The sequence below is a fragment of the Anser brachyrhynchus genome (genome assembly GCF_964034855.1).
Source record: "Anser brachyrhynchus genome assembly, chromosome: 8".
In the NCBI taxonomy this organism is placed as follows: Eukaryota; Metazoa; Chordata; class Aves; order Anseriformes; family Anatidae; genus Anser; species Anser brachyrhynchus.
Window position 1 is genome coordinate 7,170,704 of NC_137702.1, and position 18,938 is coordinate 7,189,641.

Sequence of the window (18,938 nt, forward strand, 5' to 3'; positions counted from 1 at the left end):
TTCCTCCCTGGAGCTGAGGCTTCGGGCTCTGTGCTAGCCCAGGGGGCCTCCCACCGCTCAGGCTCCACAGCACGGTGGTCTTGTGTCAAGGTAAGCACCATGTCCTTTCTTCCAGCGTCTGACAAGGCACACGATACATCTTTATTTCAAATCAGCGATGATGGTCTTTTCCTGGGTCTCCCCTGGGGAATTGAACTGAATTATACTTCACACGGAAGGTTTCCCACATGGTGGCTGGCATGGGCCTGAGGAGAAACAAGCCCGAGTCTCCAACATTTCAGAAGGCTTCTTCAAGACCCCCTGTAGCACAGGCTGCTTTAAGTGTGTGCTCACTCCCTGCCGTCAGCGCTGTTTGACTGCCAAAGGATGGAATTATTTAAGCTTGTTCGGAGGGAACGTGCGAGCAGGGGCATGAATTTTCAGACAAGTGGTAGGGTGCTTGCCTGGGATGAGCTCTCCAGTCCCTTTCCAGGGACTGTTCAATGCAGTTGTTGGAATAGTGAATAGTCACTTGTTCACTCCCTCAACACCATCCATGGTTTTGAAGACGTCTGTCATACCCTCGTAATTGTCTCCTCTCCAAATATGAGGAGCTCTGGGCTAGAGGATATCTTCTTTAAATGAGTCCATTTTGTATATTTGAATGTTTTTGTTGCCTTCCTTTTTACCCCTTCCATTTCTAATATGCCCTATGTCAAGTGAACAGACTTCATGCCATCTTCCAGGAGAGAGAGGACTCATCAGGAGCTTGCACACTGTCCTCGTGACATCTTTTTCCTCTCAATTTCTTCTCTAGTAATTCCTTCTTCTATTTGCCCCTGATTACTACTGAGCCTCCTCACAGAAATATCCATGAAAACTGCAAGATCTCTTCCTCAGGTGGTAACAGCTGGTTTAGGAGAGCGGCCCACCTGTGGAGTCAAGGTTAGACAGGTTCCCAGACACACAGCATTTACGCAAGCGTGTTACATGATTACTGCACCTCAAAATATTTTTTGGATGCCTTGTTTTTACCTTTAAATTTAACATTTGCTTTTGAATTTTAAGCAAATTAGACAAGTTGCATAAAGGTTTTGCCACCTGAAGTTTCGGTAAGTTTTGTGAAGGTAGGCAGCCCCGCTGCTGAGAAGTAGGAAGCCAGACAGGAGATGCTGAGTGTCTCCAGCGAGGGCAAGGCTCACTGGATCTAACGCTTAGCAGTCATCGCAGACCTGAGAGAGCAGCCTGAGTGCCCTACCTGCAGAAAAAAGCTTCAGTGGCATTTGATGCCTCATTAGATACCAGAGAATTCGAACCTTAGCCAGGGTTTTTCTCTGTGGATTCTTTTATGTGTAATATAAAGATGGAAGTCACACTGCAGCCTTAATATAATTTAATTAAGATGTCATTCAACTGCTGGTTATAAAAGTAGGCTTCATTAGTTCCTGTGCTCAGAAAAAACTACTGGTTAACGCAATCATTATTTTGTACTTACTACCAATGAGTTGATTTACTTTTTTTCCAACTTTGTGTTGTGAGTTTTCCACAGTTTATTGCCATTCACTTTTGATCCAGCCATCTGAGTGAGCAACCTCCATCAATAGCAGCACCTCACTGCTGGGAGCGTTTCCCGGGTATTGGACGAGCACCCTGAACAGCACAGGTTCCCACAGAAATCCACGGGGACATCACTGATAACCTTTCTCGCTATGAAATCTGTTGCTTACAGCTTCCAGCTATCCGTCTCTGAGTAATATTCCCTCTTCTCGCAAGAGAAGATGTTTCCACTGCAGTAAAACATTGCTGCAAATGACTGGCTTAGCTCGCCTGCAATTGCCCTACTTTCGTTAAGTACTCCTTTTACACCCTGAAAATATGTGAGCCCAATTATCTTTCTGGCAGGCTTCCTGTTTCTGATATTTTTTAATTATCTTTTACACCTTTGGCAATTGTTCCTCAAGGTGTGTGGGTTGTTTAGTTTTGCTTTTACATCTTCCAAAAGTTGACGGTCATGTTCTGTTCTCCTCATATCAGTCTGTCTTTCAGTGCATCCTTCAATGTGCTGGCTGACGTGGCTCGGGTACTTCTCGTGGGCCTTCTGGAGTATTTTTTAAAATAAGATATATGTGTACGCTGAGGATCTAAGCCAGTATCTTCATACAGGTTTGATGATGAGCTTATTCTTTCAATTGTGATTTAATTTCCCTTTGGTATCTTCTTCTTCACAGAGTTTTCTTCTACTGAAAAATTAAATGTGGTGATTTTTTAAAGTAAAATACTGTATGTTTTTCATTTACCATAAAATGTGTTTGCTATCATTTTGTTTGCCTCTGTGATTTATTTAAGCTATCGTCACAGTCTCTGAGCATGACTTACATGAGCATGATTCATAGGCATTTTATAACTTGTAACTACAACATCCTATTCATGATCTTGCCTTTCCAAAATTTACTGAGAGTGCAAATATATTGCTGTTTGAAGCCTCCCATTCTATTTAAGCCATTTTAAGACTTTTAAAATTGTTCTAATGTGTACATAGAAACACTTCGCATTTTGTCAGGTCTTTTCATACACCCTGATTAATTAGGACTTTCGCTTGTGTAAGGAAAAGCAAGCATTTCCAAAAAGAGATGGTTGCTGAGAAGGGATTTTTGCACCACAATTATAAACTCACACCTATGGAAGAAATTAAGTAAATTGTTTAGTGGATCTATTTCCAAAAATCTAGGGTTTGTTGAAAGTTGTTTTGTTTGTTTGTTTGCGTTTCATTTTATTGTGTTTTTTTTTCCTTTGTTACGTTTTAGAATTTAAGAAGTATAATCTGAGAGTTGCAGAGAGCATTTAGTTACTGAAAAATACTTCTAGATTTTTGTGGTTTAAACTAAAGTGAATACTAAGGCATTGTGTGGCTGTTGCAGTATCCTGTCAAGTAGTGGGGAAAAAATGAACTGAAAGTTTCAAGATTCCTGTTCCTTGTAAAGTTTGTCCAATCCGTTTTGACTTTTAGTTTACCAGTATTCACTAGTCACCTGCAAAAAAAAATTTATGAATATGAACTGAAAGCATTCAAATACTCTCAACTGGAAAGTCTGAGTAGATACGAGGCATTCCTTTCATTGTACGAGCAATTTCAAGGCAAACATGCAGTTTACTCCTTTAGCAGTTGTACTTTGGTAGGCACAGAATTCCTTCCACATTCCTTGTGTTTTAGATGTTTTCAAGTGTATTTTTTTTTCCTTCAGCTAAAGCTTATTATCATATTTGCCTTCTTTTCATTCAGTAATCACTATGCGGTAGCAATATTTCTTATCAAGCAAAAAGCACCAGATTCAGTAGAACATACATTATACTAACCTGTTGAAAATTCCTAATTTTGCTTCAAAAACACCTTCCTGGTTTTATTAACATTTATCTAGCTCCCATCGTAGTCTACTTCTAGTATCAAACCAATTCCTTCTGCACAATTACCACAGCTTTTCAAAATTAATCAAAATCCAATAATGCTGTGTTTTATTGAAACAAAAAAGCTACTGGTAACAGAAATACCTGCTAAGCAAAGAGAAGATATGTTACCACCAATGGATTCCATAATGTAGTGGCTATTAGATGCCTGTCGCACTGAGAACATACCAAAAAATACACCAGGAGGTTCTCAGCTGCTCTAGAAATGGCATGGCAGCGCTGAGTGCCCTGCACTCAAGTCATGCTCTCTGTGCTGGAAAAGGTGATAGCACTAAGAGTTGCCTTTACATCATCCTGTAGTAAACTGATTTCCCATAAGCAGCCCCCTCTCCTTGGGAGACCAATTAAAATAACTTTATGGCAGCCACGCACTACTGGGTTGGTGAGAAGGGGCTGGTCACAGCAGGGTAAGAATCAAGCTCGTAAATGAAGAGCAGCCAAAGCAGAGTAGTACGGGAGAAGCACAATGGAAATTATACTGTCAAAAAAGCTGCTAAAGAATAAAGTGTTGTTACAGAAATATCGTTTGATCTTTCCCTTTAAAGTCTTCTGATGGGTTTCTTCTTTCACTGATTAAAAATGGTTAAAAACATAATAAAATTAAGATATTTTATAATTACTTGCTTACAAGAATCTTACAAGAAGGAATTTATCTTCCAAGAGAAAGTGGAATTGGTTGCCCTCAAAGAGTATGTGGATTTAAAAAAAAATGTTTCAGTTATCATAATCACGGATATTTTTAATTACAGCCAATTCACTTATTTCAAACAGAAAAATGGATTTTCAGGTTATTTATATGCCACTAAGAAAAATGACGAACACTTATTAATAAAGTTGGTAGGATTCATATGATTTTAAGCACAGAATAAGCTTGAAGACTTTATACACTACGATGTATTGCATCACTGCTTAAGCACTCTCAACTAAAGAGGGAATAAACGATTTTACATAGGAGAAGTCGTTATTAATAACGGAAAAGAGGTCCCGTTCTTACAAATCAGACCTGGAATGGCATGAGACAGCTACATTTAAGGATAGACCTACTGTAACGTTATTCTCAACGAGGATGACAAATTCTTAGCCTGTTTCCTAAGGGGAAAAACGTCGCTACTCAGCTCTAGTCCCACACACCCCAAAAAGCAAGCTCCCCGCCTGTGGATGGGGGCTTCTCGGCGGGCAGTTTGCCCCACCTCAACTGACAGAAATCTCCAGAGCCATGAGAAATAAGCTTTACACTTCTTCACCCAAAGGAAAATAACGAAAAAAACGGTTTGCAAGACTTCTTCAAGTTCACCGGACTCGGTTTGGTTTGTTTGGGTTTTCTGTGGTGATAGTATTGTTCAGAACCCCATAAATTCACCTTTGTTGAGCACCCCTGAGGTCGTACGGTGTGGGTGTGCTTAAGGGGAGTGCGCAGCTTGGCTGTGGCCGTTTCCTCTCTTTTCGTCTCACGGGTCCACGGCAAATGTCGCCCTGCCGTGTCTCCCAGCCTGCAGGAGCCAGCTCCAGTTCTTCCTCCTCTTAATTAATTAATTAAGCTCCCCCTCGGCGGAGCCCCGCACACCCCGAGCCATCGCTGCCGCCTCCACTTCCACACCCCCAGAGCCTCCAGACCCAGCCGGGACCGTCCCAGGCTCCCTGAGGAGCGGGCGGGCAGGGGGCAGCCGCTGTGGGGGCAGCCCCCGGCGGTGTCTGGGCTCTGAAGGGGGCAGAGCGAGCAGGGAGCGGTTCTCAGCTGCCTTCCCCGTCGCTTGTTTGTCCGCCCCGGCCCCCTCAAGGCGGGCGGAGCCGCCATCGAGGCCTTCCCGCCCTCAGCCGGCGCGAGGCCCGGCTCCCGTGTGAGGAGCTCGACGGCGGCGGGCACCGGGAAGGGGAAAACAGCCCGGGGAGCCCGCAGCGGGACGGGACGGGGTCGGCACCCGTGTGAGGGGGCACCGGGGTGGCCGCCGGCTCTCTGCCGGGAGCTCCCCGCGGGGGAAACGCCCGGGCGCTGAGCTGAGGAAATGGCGGCGGCGCCTCAGCCGGGCCCCTCGCCTCAGGAGCCCCGCGGGCGGCGGGCGCGGGACGGAGCCGGAGGGCGACACCGCGCTTCGCACCTCGCTGCCTCGTGACATGGCGGCGGGCAGGGAAACGGGACCCCGGGACCGCCGGGCAGGACCCAGCTGCCTCCCTGGAGCCCTCCCTGGGCCGGGAGGAGACCGGGGGAGCCTCGGGGGACGGCGGAGAGGCCGTGGGTGACTTCTGAGGGGGAGTCTGCGTGTGCATAGGGCCCCGTTAAACAGCGCGCGTTCACCGAAAAAAAAAAAATAAAAGATTTTTTTTTGTCTTTTTCCCTAAGCGCCCGTGGTTGTTGATGTTAAAGCAGCCCTCTCCTCCCGCCCCTCCGCCGCCGCGCTCGATATGTCTCTTTAACGACATAGGTTGTATTTATCCATCGCATTCCGGCAGGGCTGTTAAGCTCCTGAGCTCCTAGGGCAACAAACATGGGGCGGGGGTGGGGGGGGAGATCCTCCGGCAAATCCGACCGGAGCTGTCATCGTCATGAATAAAAATAAAAGGCTTAATCTTCTGCTTTCGGCTAATGGAACGATTTAGGCTCCCAAACGTGGGCGCGCTGCGAGGCGCGGGCAGGGCCGGGCCGGCAGCACCCCGGGGTGCCCGCGCCCCCCTCACGCCCTGCCCCAGCAGGCAGGAGGGCTCCGGGGCTTTTAATTACACTCCTTCCCTTTGCTCCCTTCATTTTTTCGGCACCCTTTGCAGCGAGACACACTTGGAATCAGAGCGGTTGTGACATTTTGGTGGCAGCTTATTGTGCGGAACACTTAAAGTTTAAAAAACAAGCCCCATAGAAGTTGAGGGGCTTAAAGCAGCCCCCTTTGTGGGGCAAGACATAGAGTTTTGATTCTGGACAATGGTGTTTCTCAAATTTCTTCCAAAAACCTGCACCCCATCTGTGATCTCAATGAAATCGCTTTTCTCTCTCCCTTCAATTCATTTGGCAAAGGCGAAGCAGATGCATGGGACGGGGTCTGAATTTTAATTATTAGGTTTTACCTGAAACAAAACGGCAAATCCTTTTTACCATGTGTTTGAAGTTAGGGGACGGGTAGGGGAATATAAAATATAATTAAAAAGCTCTCGGATCGTTAGGGAGCTGACAAGGGCCGTTTTAATGAACCTCTCGGAGTGCCCTGCAGTAAATTAGCGGAGCGGGGGCTTCCCCGACTCGTTCGGGCTCCGAGCTGCCGGCTCCTCTTCACCTGCGGGTGCGTGTGCATGGCCGTGTGTGTGTGTGTGTGTGTGTGTATATGGTGTGTGTGTGCGTGTGCATGGCCGTGTGCGTGTGCATGGCCGTGTGCGTGTGCACTTCCACGCCGCCGGCCCACGGCGAGGAAGCAGCAGGCGGGGGCTCCCCGCGGCAGGAACCCCACCTCGCGGGTCGTGGGGGGACGCGGGGGGCCGGGGCCGCCATCTCGGGGTCCCTCTCTTTCCCCTCGCCCCCGATCCGGTGCCTGGGGAGCCCCCCCCCCCCTCCCCGCCCTCCAGCATCCCCGAGTGCATTTAGCCATCAATAAGGTGCGAAGGGAAAATTGTCTGCCGCTGTAATCCATGCCCGAGGGGCTGGGGAATAAAAAGGGAGAGAGAGAAGGAGGGAGGGAGAGAGAGAGAGAGAAAAGGAACGCTCTTAAAGAGGCTAAAATCCATACAATAGCTGTGGGAATGCCGGAGCGCAGGCTCCGCTCCCGGCCGCCCCTCTACGAGCAAGGAGAGCCCTGGACGGGGCAGCGCAAGGGGAGAGCAGCCTCCGCGCTGGCTGCGGCCCTGGACCCCCGGGATCCCCCCCGGGATCCCTCCCGGGATCCCCCCTTTTCGGGTCGGAGCGAGGCTCCCGCCGGGGTTCCCCTCGGCGGTGAATCCCTTAGGGCGCCTGGGGAGAATTGGGGCGGCCCCGGCCCCTCAGCATCCCAAACAGGTCTGCCCCCCCCCCCCCCCCCCAAAGCTCACGGTCCCTTTCCGCCCCTTTGGGGACCCCCGGCCCGAAGGGGGGGCACCAGGCAGCGCCAGAGGCCCGGGGATTTCGGGTTTCAGCACCAGCAAACGGGGTGCGGGGGGGACGGGGGGTGGTGTGTGTGTGCTTTTCTTCTGCTTTCCGTGCGTCTGTGCGTGTGTGCGGACGGGCACAAGCTCTCAGAGAAAAGAAATTTTAGAGTAACAAGTAAAGGCTTTCTTGTGCAGTTATTTTAAGGGCTTTGTTCGGTGCCTGAAGGGGGATGCGCCCATTTGTTCGGGAGGGGATTCATCACATGCCCCTTTCATGTGAACCAGAGGTTAACAACCTAATGAGCACTTGGTGAAGAGATGAAGCGTGTAAAGAGCCCGATTTTCCCAAATCCTGGGCTGCTGTCTTGGGGATGTGCTACTCTAACCTCTGCCGGGCTAATAGTCTCCGCACTTCCAGCGGGGAGGCCCCGGGAGGCAGCCGGGGCCCGGCAGCGCTCCGGCAGGGCAGCAGCAGCCGGGCAGCCCCTTCCCAAAGCCCCGCCGGGGAGCCGGGGGGGGCCCGGCCCCGCCGCTACATATGTTGGGTCAGGTCCCCCCATTGTGAGCGTGTAAAAAGGTGTAAAAACTCAATCATCTGTAGCTTTTTTTTAAAGGGAGGGCTTACCCTGGATTTGTTGCATAATGGATTGTTAAAAAAGTAGAGGGTTGAATTAAAACTGTTCCCTAGTCACTTTTAATTAGACCGCTCTATTTAATTAGCAAAGTTGAAACATGCAATTAAAATTAGCTCAGTTTAGCACATATTAAAGGAAATGGGGGCCGCGGCTCCGGCTCGCACCAAGAGCGAGAGGCAGGAAGGGGACGTGGCCGAGGAGTTGGGGTCGCAGCGAGGTGACCCGGGGGGGCGGTGGCATCTGTCCGGCCACTCGCCCCCTCCCCAAATTCGGATCCCGCTCCTCAGCCCGCTCCTCCGCTCCGCCGGTGCCGTGGGACGGGGAAAATCCTCGGAGGGGCTGCCCTGGGCTCAGCACCCGGGCGCTGGGGGCTTTCCAGCAGCCCCCGGGGGGGGCCCCGCACCGGCCCCGGCCGCAGCCCCGAGCCCCGTTTTTCCCGTGCTTCGGCCTCAAACCTCTCTCCTCTTCTCTCTTTCCTCCCCCACTGGGAGCGGGGAAATGGAGTTAATCACGTCGCAGCTACTCGAGGAGCCCGGGCCGGGGGGATCCCCTGCAGCCGCTCCCCGCGCCGGGCTGCGGGAGCTCGGCCGGGCTCGGCGGAGTGTGCCGCCTGCCTGGGGGGAGGTGGGGCTCGGGCTTGTAATATTGGTTTGGGGATAATTACTTTTAATGTCAAAAAGATTTAGTTTAATATCATCTCTATTAGGCTGCTGGGCGGATAATTAAAAGTGAAGATGATAGCAGCAGGGAAACAGATGGCATTTGCTTACTTTGATTCAGTAGGTAAATAATGAAAAAGTCAATGGCAAACCCCCTAGAACAATTGAAACCTTAAAGAGCACTAACATTAGCAGGTACTTACAAACTGTCTTCCGCTAAGAACGAGATGAAAATACACTAATCAAGAACTATATTTCTCGGGGATGCTTCCGGGCGCTGCGCTGCCTCCGGGCGTGCGTGTCTGCCTTCCCCCGCATGGCAGCCAATAGACGGGCTCTTTTTAATTAAGATTTTACTACTGTAATTGGGGGAAGATGCAGCGGCACCGTCGCATGCAGCCCTCTCAAAGTTTTGCACGGGTGCAGCGATGCACAGGGAGGCTTTTAGGGAGATCAGGAGGGAGAGAGGTGGGAGATAAACACGGGGGAGATTGGGTCTTTCTGGGAAAAAGAAAAGGAAAGAAAGAAAGAAAGAAAATGAAGGAAAAAAGAAAGAAAGAAAGAAGCAGCGTTTCGGGTTGTATCGCGCAAGGCGCCGAGGCTCTCCCGCCCCGCAGCCCAGCGCCCACGCGCGGGTTGTGCGTGGGGCCCCAAATCTGCCCAGCCTCGGCACCCCACGCCGGGACAAAGCGGGACAAAGTCCCAAACCCCCACCCCACTAAATGCGGGGCTGCTGGCCCGGGCTGAGCCGCAGCCCGGCTGGGTTTTGCTCGGGTGAAATGTACGAAAGGTGCGCAGCGCCTGTCCCGCTTCCCAGGGCTCGGGGACAGGCAGAGCCTCCGAGGCGCACCAAGGACGGGGTCGCTGCTAAAATACGCGGACAGGCGAGCCTCGGGGGGCCGGGCTGTGCTGGCCGGAGGCACTTTGTGAAGAAAACGGCAGGAGTCGTTGGAAGCCGCTCGGAAGTGGCCGCTCCGGCGGCCGGAGCTGGGCAGCGGCTGGAGCCGAGGAGCGGGGGGGGCCCGGAGCCGGCAGCAGCCAAACGTCCTCAGCACTTGCTGAACGCCGGGGGGTGCGTTGTGTGCTCTTGCAATAAACATTTTATTTATTTTATTTCTTTTACGGGGTGGGGGAAGAACCCCGGAGTGTTTCCCTGTTGTCTGCGTGCTGGGCGTGATGCTCGAAAATACAGCATGGGGGAAAGGGGGCCGGGGCCAGGGGCTGAGCTGGGACACACGGAGAAGGGCGCTGGGTGCTGGGGTGCGCAGCGCCGGGACGCGGTGCCCGAGCCCGCTCCGAGCAGGGCGGTGCGGGACCCGTGCGGGACCCGTGCGGGACGCGGCGGGGTCGGGGTGCTGCCCGATGAGCGCTCCGAGTGCTCCAAACTTCCACCCCGTCCTTTGGGGTATCGCTAACGGGACGAGGCTCTGCGCAGGAATCACGGCGTTTCACTGGCTGATCAGCTGCTCGATGACTTTCCTTTATTATTTTTTTTTATTTTGTATTTATTTGTTTTGGAATTGGCTGTTTGCAAAATTTTTTTTGTTGTTTTAAAAAGGCCGTGAAAGGAAAGGAGGACCCAGCCCTTTCATTGAAATCGAAGCTGAAAGAAAAAGGAAGCGGGGAAATCGGCGGAACCCGTGTCCCGTGTCGGTGGTGATGGCAGGCTGCCTCGGGGCGGAAAGGAGAAGGTATTTGCAGGGGAAAAAGAAAAAAAAAAGAAACAACGCAAAACCAAACAAAACTGCCAGGAAGAAGGGAGAACCTTTCCTCCGTGCTAAGCCCACACAAAGCAATACTTTAATTGTTTCTCTTTCAGTCTGATCGAGTTCTACGAATTCCCAATTAAACCAGATGATCTGAGTAATTCTCCCCGGAGAGTAAAATTAGTGCTTGCAAATAAAATTAAATCGGATATTTTGACTTCTCGACTGTATTAAATAAAGGTGTCATAACACCTTCATCACGAGGAGCGGGTGGCAGCTGCACACACAGAAAGTCGGGCGGGGAAACGTTCATTCCGTAACAAAATAAAAATTAAAAAGAAATATATAAGAAAGGGGAAGAACGACGTAAGTGCAACGGCAAGAAATATCAGAAGTTTGCGGGATCTGCCAAATGTACTTTTCCTAAGCACAGGAGGGTGACAGAGGGGAAGGGGCAGCGGCCGCCGCGTGTCCTGCAGCGGGGAGCGGCCTGGCGGCCCTGCGCGGAAAGGGCACGGGTGGGAGCGCCCCGGGGGGAGCCGCGTCCCGAGCAAAGCGGGGCAGGGCGGGGAGAAACGAAGCAAAGCAAGGCAAGGTAAAGCAAGGCAAAGCAAAACGAAGCAAAGCAAAGCAAGGTAAAGCAAAGCAAAGCAAGGTGAAGCAAAGCAAAGCAAGGTAAAGCAAAGCAAAGCAAGGCAAGGCAAAGCAAAGCAAGGCAAAGCAAGGCAAAGCAAGGCAAGGCAAGGCAAAGCGAAGCGAGGCGAAGCAAGGCGATGCAAAGCGCTCCGCTTCTCCCCGCGGGTCCTTAGCGGCGAGCCCAGGGGTGCCGTTATCGGGAGGGAACCCCCGGAGCTCGTCCCGGGGGCTCTGCCGAGTGCCGCCGAGTCCGGAGGCGTCCCGTGGGAAGGCAGCAGAGGTGAGAGCCCTCGGGGAAGCAGACGCCGTTATTTGCCCCCAAAGCTCCCAGCCCGTTACCTCCTCCCCAGGCGGGCCGGTTCCCCGCGAAGGTGACGTCAAGGCGGGGTGGTTAAGGCTAAAACAAAAGCTTTTGGGTTCACGCACGGTGTCCGGCCCGAGCCGCCCCCCCTCGCTGTCGCTGTCCCCGCGCAGCGCCGGGCCCGGTGGCGGCGGTGGCACCGGCGGGGGCGGCCGGGAGCGGGCTGCGGAGCGAGCACGGAGCGGAGCGGAGCGGGTCTGCACTCACCTCGGCTGGGGCCTGGGGCGGCCGGGAGAGAGGGTCTGGGGAGAGGGGAGAAGGGAAAGGGGAAGGAAAGAACGGGAGAGGGGGAGAGGGAGGGGGAGACAGGGGGAGGGAGAGAGAAACAGGGAAAGAAGAAAAGAAAGAAAGAAGGAAAGAGAGAAGAAAGAAGGCAAGAAGCTGGGAAAGACAGAAATAAAGAAAAGAGAAAGAGAAAGAGGAAGAGAGAGAGAGAGAGAGAAAGGGAGAAAGGGAAGGAAGGGAAAGGAAAGGGAAGGAAAGGAAAGGAAAGGAAAGGAAAGGAAAGGAAAGGAAAGGAAAGGAAAGGAAAGGAAAGGAAAGGAAAGGAAAGGAAAGGAAAGGAAAGGAAAGGAAAGGAAAGGAAAGGAAAGGAAAGGAAAGGAAAGGAAAGGAAAGGAAAGGAAAGGAAAGGAAAGGAAAGGAAAGGAAAGGAAAGGAAAGGAAAGGAAAAGGAAAGGAAAGGAAAGAAAGGAAAGGAAAGGAAAGGAAAGGAAAGGAAAGGAAAGGAAAGGAAAGGAAAGGAAAGGAAAGGAAAGGAAAGGAAAGGAAAGGAAAGGAAAGGAAAGGAAAGGAAAGGCATCGTTAGGTTCTGTTAAAACACCAAATCGCCAAGGGGAGGGGGAGACCATCAACTGAACGGTCACCTTGCACACTGCATTTCCCTGCCACCCTTTGGACAAGTGACACCCTGAGAAAAAAAAAAAAAAAAGAAAAATAAACCCGAGCAATTGGCAAAGCGACTGCTGCTTCAAGTGGGATACGGGGGAGGGGGGAAAGGAAAAAAAAGCAAAAGAAAAAATTAAAAGAAAAAAAAAGAAAAGAAAAGCCAAACTCTCAGGTAGCGAGAAATCGGACACATTCTTACACACTCGCACAAGGACTGCGAGTGGCACAGTGACACACTCCCGGTGACACACTCACACGCACACGCACACACACACACACACACACACACACACACTCGCACACGCACGCACACGCCCGGCCCCGCCGGCCGCGCTCTCCCCGCTCCCCCCGGGCGCCGCCGACTCCCCGCGCTCCGGCAGCCGCCGGGCGGACGCGGCGGGCCCGCGGGCGGCCAATCAGAGCGGCGCTTCCCGCCCCTGGCCAATAGCAGGCGCCACATTGTTGTCAAATGTTGCCTAATGGCAACGCGGGGCGCAACAATAGCGCGAGTGGCGGCGGGCGGCGCGGCGGCCACCGCGCTCTCCGGGCAGCTCCGGCCGCGCGGGGCGCGTCCCGAGCCCAGCCGAACCTTTCCGAATCCTTCCGAACCTCGCCGAGCCCCAGCCGAACCCTTCCGAACCGGCCCGAACGGCCCCCGGCCGCGGGTCCCGGCGCCGGCCGTCGGCTCGCCCCGCTGCGGGAGCCCGGTCCCGGTGCGGCCGCTCGGGGCGGTTTCTTTTTTTTCCCCCTCCTGGATCGTTGCCCTCGTGGAGAGGGACCGTGCCGCCGGAGGAGCCGGATTGCTCCGTGGAGGGACGCTGCTGATCGGTGATAACAGCGGAAGGGGGGAGAGGGGAGCCGAGCCCGGCGGCACCGGGGTTCGCCGGCCCCGGCGGGGCGGCACAGCTCGGCGGCGAGCCCGGCGCCATGGACTCGGCGCTGCCCCGCCAGGTGCGCCCGGGCAGCGGGGGCGGCGGGGGCGGCCTGAGCGGCGCGCCGAGATCCGCGTCCCGGGGGCGCGGCGGGGAGCGAGGAAGCAAGGAAGGAAGGAAGGAAGGGGGGCGGGCGGGAGGGCGCGAAGGGGCTCCGGGAGCCGCCCCGGGGCCGCGGCGAGAGGCGGGGGGGGCTCGCATGCCGCCCCCCGGGACCCCGCCCGCGCCCCGTCCCCGCGCCTAGAGCCCCGGCGGCGCTCCGCGGGTGCCCCGGCCCCTTGGGGGCCGCCGTCGGGCTCGGCCCTTCCCTCCGGCCGGCGGCATGGAGCTGCGCTCGGAGCTGCCCAGCGTGCCCGCCGCGGCCCCCCCGGTGCCCCCCAGCTCGGTGGCTGCGGCGGCGGCTGCGGCGGCGGCGACGCTGCCGGTGAGCGTGGCCGGGAGCCTGCTGCGGGCTCCGCCGCTGCTGCTGCGGGCGGCCGAGAAGTACCCGCGGACGCCCAAGTGCGCCCGGTGCCGCAACCACGGCGTGGTGTCGGCGCTGAAGGGCCACAAGCGGTACTGCCGCTGGAAGGACTGCATGTGCGCCAAGTGCACCCTGATCGCCGAGCGGCAGCGCGTCATGGCCGCCCAGGTGGCGCTGCGCCGCCAGCAGGCGCAGGAGGAGAACGAGGCCCGCGAGCTGCAGCTGCTCTACGGCACCGCCGAGGGGCTGGCCCTGGCGGCCGCCAACGGCATCATCCCGCCCCGGCCCGCGTACGAGGTCTTCGGCTCCGTCTGCGCCGGGGCCGGCGGCGAGGGAGGCGCCGGCGCCTCAGGTGAGGCCGCGAGGGGACGGGGCTGAGGGCGGGGGTGTGGGACGGACGGACGGGCGGACGGGGCCGGGGGGTGCGTGGCGGTGTGTGTGTGTGTGTGCGGGGCTGGCGGCCGCGCTGACGGCTCTCTCCCTTCTCCCTCCCCGCGCCCCGCAGACGCCAAGGTGCAGAAGTTCGAGCTGTTCCCCAAGACGCTGCTGCCGAGCCGCGCCGTGACCCCGCAGCAGGCGGCCGGGAAGCCCTTGTCCCCCGACGGCGAGTCCGCGCCCGGCACCTCCTCCCCGGAGGCTCGCCACGGCTCGGGCTCGGAGAACGGGGACGGCGAGTCCTTCCTCAGCTCGCCCGTCTCCAAGGGTCCGAAGGAGGGCGAGGAGAGCCCGGGCTCCATCAGCCCGCTGGGCTCGGACTCGGGCTCGGAGGCGGACAAGGACGAGCAGGACCCGTCGCCCTCGGCCGGCGGCCGGCAGCGGACTCCCATCGACATCCTGACGCGCGTCTTCCCGGCGCACAAGCGCAGCGTGCTGGAGCTGGTGCTGCAGGGCTGCGGCGGCGACGTGGTGCAGGCCATCGAGCAGATCCTCAACAACCGCGGCCCGGACAAGGGCCCCGAGGAGGGCTGGGCTCGGGACGGCGCCCTGCAGGGCCTCCCGCCAGCCCCGGCCGCCGCCGCCCACCACCACCGGCCCTTGATAGCCGGAGCCATGGCCCCCGCCATCGGCACGCTGGGCAGCCGCTCGGCCTTCTCCCCGCTGCAGCCCAACGCCACGCACTTCGGGGCCGAGGCCAGCGCCTACCCGCTGGGCACCCACCTGGGACTCAACCCGCTGCGCCTCGCCTACTCGGCGCACAGCCGGGGACTGGCCTTCATGACCCCCTACTCGACGGCCGGGCTCATGCCCACGCTCGGCTTTCGGCCGCCCGTGGACTACGCCTTCAGCGACCTCATGAGAGACCGCTCCGCCGTGCACAAGGAGCAGGTCTACTCCGGCGGCCTCTACGGGCCCATGGTCAACAACACCCCCGAGAAGCAATAGCGCGGCCTCGGCGGCGGGGTGGGGGGTGCCAGGATGGCCAGGGGGCCTGGGTGAGGTTGCTGCCACCGCCCTTGGTGGCACTTGGGGGTGGGCAGGGAGCTGGGCAGAGCAGGGTGCCTTCGGAGGGCCAGAAGGTGCGCTTGGGTTGGGGAGACGTGAGTCGCTCTTTGTTGCTTATGGCCATAAGCATGGATGTACCCTGGGTGCGCTGCGGGGTGGGTATGTGCACACGCACCGCACGCACACACACACACACACACACACTCCCCCCATACATTTATATATATGTATACTAGCAAGTGTATAATGTTATAAAATGGAAATCTAAGTTATTAATGTAACTCGTAGGTGAACTTGGTATTAACGTTAAGCTAAAGGTTAGACAGCTCATTGTAATACTTACCAGGCATATAGATGAAATATATCGTCAAATTGAAAGCCCTTCTTCCTCCCACCCCCAGAAATGTTACGACCTGTATATAACATTGGAAAGTAGATATATTTGTAACTGTCCGTAGGACCCAGGCGCCAATGGTGTATGACGATTTAATAAGCCTCCTTCATTTGTGATCTGCAAGAAAATTGCTTTCTCGTTCCAATGTAGCAAACTTCTTGCTGTTTCTAACAGGTAATTCTGTGTTTCCATTTCATAGAAATAAATGTTATTTTCTATTAAAAAAAAAAAAACGACAGTGGTATAAGTGGCAAGTGGTATTTGATCAGGCGGTGAGAGTGTGTTTTGGGAGATTGGTTTGGCAAGCACGGTCAGTATCTGAAGGAGTTTACAAAAGTAGTACAAATATGTTTATTACGTTTTTATCATCGTTAAACCAGATAGTCTCCGGAAAATTTGCAAATAAAAACGAAGCCTACAAATGGGACCAATTTCCGTATCAACTGAAATTGTTAAAGAAGTTTATTTCCAGTTCCGGTCTTTATCTTATTCACGCCAGAAAAAAATTAATAAAATAAAAACCGGAGATGCAAGTTGAAGCGGGAACTTTTCCTTACAAACCTTGCCTTTTTTTTTTCTTTTTTCTTTTTCCTGTCACTTTCAGAAGATCTGCCCTTGGCGTGCTTGCACTGAACGGCGCGGGGGCTTCCTGCTCCCCGGGGCCGTACGGGGCGCGGGTGCGCGCCCGGCTGCTGCTCCGGGAGCACCCCTCCGCTTTGCTTTCGGGGTCTGGGGAGCTCCTGGGTGCCGCGGGGCTGGCGCTGCCCCGGCCCCATCCCGCTTCGTGCCTGCCCGGGGGATGCTCACGCACCCGGAGCGGGCGCGGTGCGGGGCTGAACGAAACCCGTGAAGGCTCCTCAAGTTGGTTGGTATGGAAACCTAATCCCCCCGAAGCGCTCGGTGGCACAGCTGGACTGTTTGCTCTCGCACTGCAAACAGACGCGGGTAAACACGGGCTGCCAGCTGCCGGGGGCGCCCCGCAGCCGGGGACAGCTCCGTGTCGCCGGGGGCTGGCGGCCAGCCCCGGCCCCAAAAGCTGGAGGCAGCGAAACGCCCCTCCGCGCTCCCCGGCGCGATTGATCAAGCTGGATACAATTTTCAGATTTTCTTCGGGGAGTAAATATTACAGATTACACCTAGGTAAATACTTTTGACCCCGATCCACCCCGGGAGCAGCCAAATCAATATCACAAGGGAAACTTTTTAGAGTCTCGTGTTCCAAGAGCGGGTGAAACTTAATATTACTACAATAAAACGGTTTAATAAAGAAGGGCTTTAATAGTGAGCTAATTTGATTGAGTTTCCTAATTCCACTTTAATTGGAAAAGGAGTTGTCTGTTTGGTTATAAAGTGCCAGGGTTATGTTAGACTGGAAAGAAAAAAAAAAGATGGACTTTGAGCATCTGAATAAACTTTTTTTTCCTTTTTTTTTCGGTTGGCAGCTGACTTTGCGCAGGATGGGTTTCCATATCTAGCATTATGAATGGGCTACAAAGAGCTGCTACTTAAAGAAATCAGGTCGCCACATTTCTCCCATTCTAGCCCTGTTGAGAAGGGCTTAGGAGGTGTTGATTTAACTCGGCTCCCCTTTTAATTATAAAAGCCATTCTTGTGTAGTTGGCCGGGCAGGACGATTTATCCGAATTGTTGCCACGTCCTGGAGATTGGCTTGAGCTTGGATTTATACAGCCGACCGTGGGGATCACGACGATTAACTTTCATATGGATAGTTTAGGATGTTAAACTGGGGGGAGCAGCAGGAGGGGGGAAGAGAACCTGATACATTGTCCCTATTGATGTAATTCCCCTAGATTAAAAAAAAAAATAAATAAATCCCCTGGGTTAGAAGCTGCCTGGGAGAGGTTCGTGTACAGAAGCCCCTGGCAGGCCATAAAATATTCAGGTCCCTTTTAGAGTAAAATAAAATGCTGTCACTTGAATAAAAATCCGCGGGACCGAGTATAAATTATTTGTAAAGCGGCGAGGCTGCAGGCGAGCGCTACCAAGCTCCCCTGCTAATTAAACCCTAATCCATTGGTCGCGGGCAGCGGCGGGGCTGTACCGGAGCCCGCCGCACGCAGCCGGCCGCGTTCCGCAGCGATGTTAACGGCGCCGCTGTTTGATGGGAATCAGCCCTAATCCGCGCCGTAATAAAGATCAAATTAGACTAACCGTTTAGTAGCGAAACGACATTCCTTCACCTAGCGTGAACCCCTCCGCGCCCCGCTCGCTGCCAGGCGGCCTCCGAGGCCGAGGCCGAGGCCGGCGGGGGAGGCTCCGGCACCCCCCAGCCGCCTCCCCTCGCCCCGCGGGCCTCGCCGGCCTGCCGGTAAAGGAGGCCCCGGGGGATAAAGGAGCCCCCGGGCGAGGTCGCTTCCCTCCGGCTCCGGCCCTGCCTTTTGCTCCCGGCTCTCCCCCGCCTGCCGGTGCCCCGCTGCCGGCCTGGGGGAGCGCCCGCAGCACGGCGCTGCCTCCGCGGGGAGGGAAGGAGGCAAGGAAGGAAGGAGGCAAGGAGGGAAGGAGCGAAGGAGGCGAGGAGGCAAGCAGGGAAGGGAGAGCGGGCGCTGGGCGAGCAGAGCCGCTTGCCGTGCCCGCCTCGGCACCGCCGGGATGGAAGCGGCCCCCTCCCCGCCCCGCCGGCCTCCCCTCGCCCCGCTCTCCCTCCGGGACACCCCTTCCTCCCGACGGCCAGCCCGGGTCTCGCCCTGTCCCGACATGGGTCCAGCGGGGCGCCGGGCGAGGCGTTCCCAAGGCGCCCCCCAAACTTTTCCCCTGCCTCCCCTCCCCGAGCGGGCATCCCCCCGCGCTGTCATAGCATCCCCATGGCGACTGCGGCAAGCCCTCCCGTGCCGGGACGACACCGGGGAAGTCTTTACTATATCGAGACGTGAGCCAGCAGGTGGAAAACCCGAGGAGGAGCGGCTCCGCAGGGCGAGGAGGCTGCAGCCGCTGCCTCCGGGAGCCCCGCACCGGAGCGCGGGGACCCGGCGGGGCCGGGCGGTGCCGCTCCGGGGACAACGGGGGAGCCTCGGGGTTCGTTCCCGTCTCGGTCTCCCCGATTCAGTCGGGTTTCGGCAGAAATGCTCTGCTGCAAAAACGATTCCTGCTCCGTTGCTGTTCCTTTGCAGACCCCCCCCCCCCCTTTTATTTCCCCTCGTCTTTTTATTGGAAAAATTAAGAAAACGCGATGTTGGTTTTGAGGTGGAAAAGAGACAAGAAACACGAAATAAACTGAAGTTACACAACGCTCTTCCCTTTTTATTTTTAAAACGAGCTTTTCGTTTTCAGGAAAAAGAAAGGAACTTTAACGCACATTTTCATCTAAAACCGATCCCTTTT

At 55.2% G+C, this 18,938-nt stretch overlaps 1 protein-coding gene across 1 annotated transcript; it reads left to right on the top strand.

Moving 5' to 3' along the window:
- The first annotated feature begins 13,493 nt into the window (after positions 1–13,493).
- DMRTA2 (DMRT like family A2) lies at positions 13,494–16,030 on the top strand. The gene is made up of 2 exons (XM_080603319.1): positions 13,494–14,114; positions 14,268–16,030. The coding sequence occupies exons 1-2, from the start codon at positions 13,622–13,624 to the stop codon at positions 15,143–15,145; spliced, it is 1,371 nt and encodes a 456-aa protein (XP_080459445.1). The 5' UTR covers positions 13,494–13,621; the 3' UTR covers positions 15,146–16,030.
- Positions 16,031–18,938: the final 2,908 nt, after the last annotated feature.

Bases quoted from the DNA above. Each gene is read 5' to 3' on its own strand.
- DMRTA2 (XM_080603319.1), top strand. From the start codon at position 13,622: ATGGAGCTGCGCTCGGAGCTGCCCAGCGTGCCCGCCGCGGCCCCCCCG. The intron at 14,115-14,267 runs GTGAGGCCGCGA...CGCGCCCCGCAG, and splicing joins GGGAGGCGCCGGCGCCTCAG to ACGCCAAGGTGCAGAAGTTC.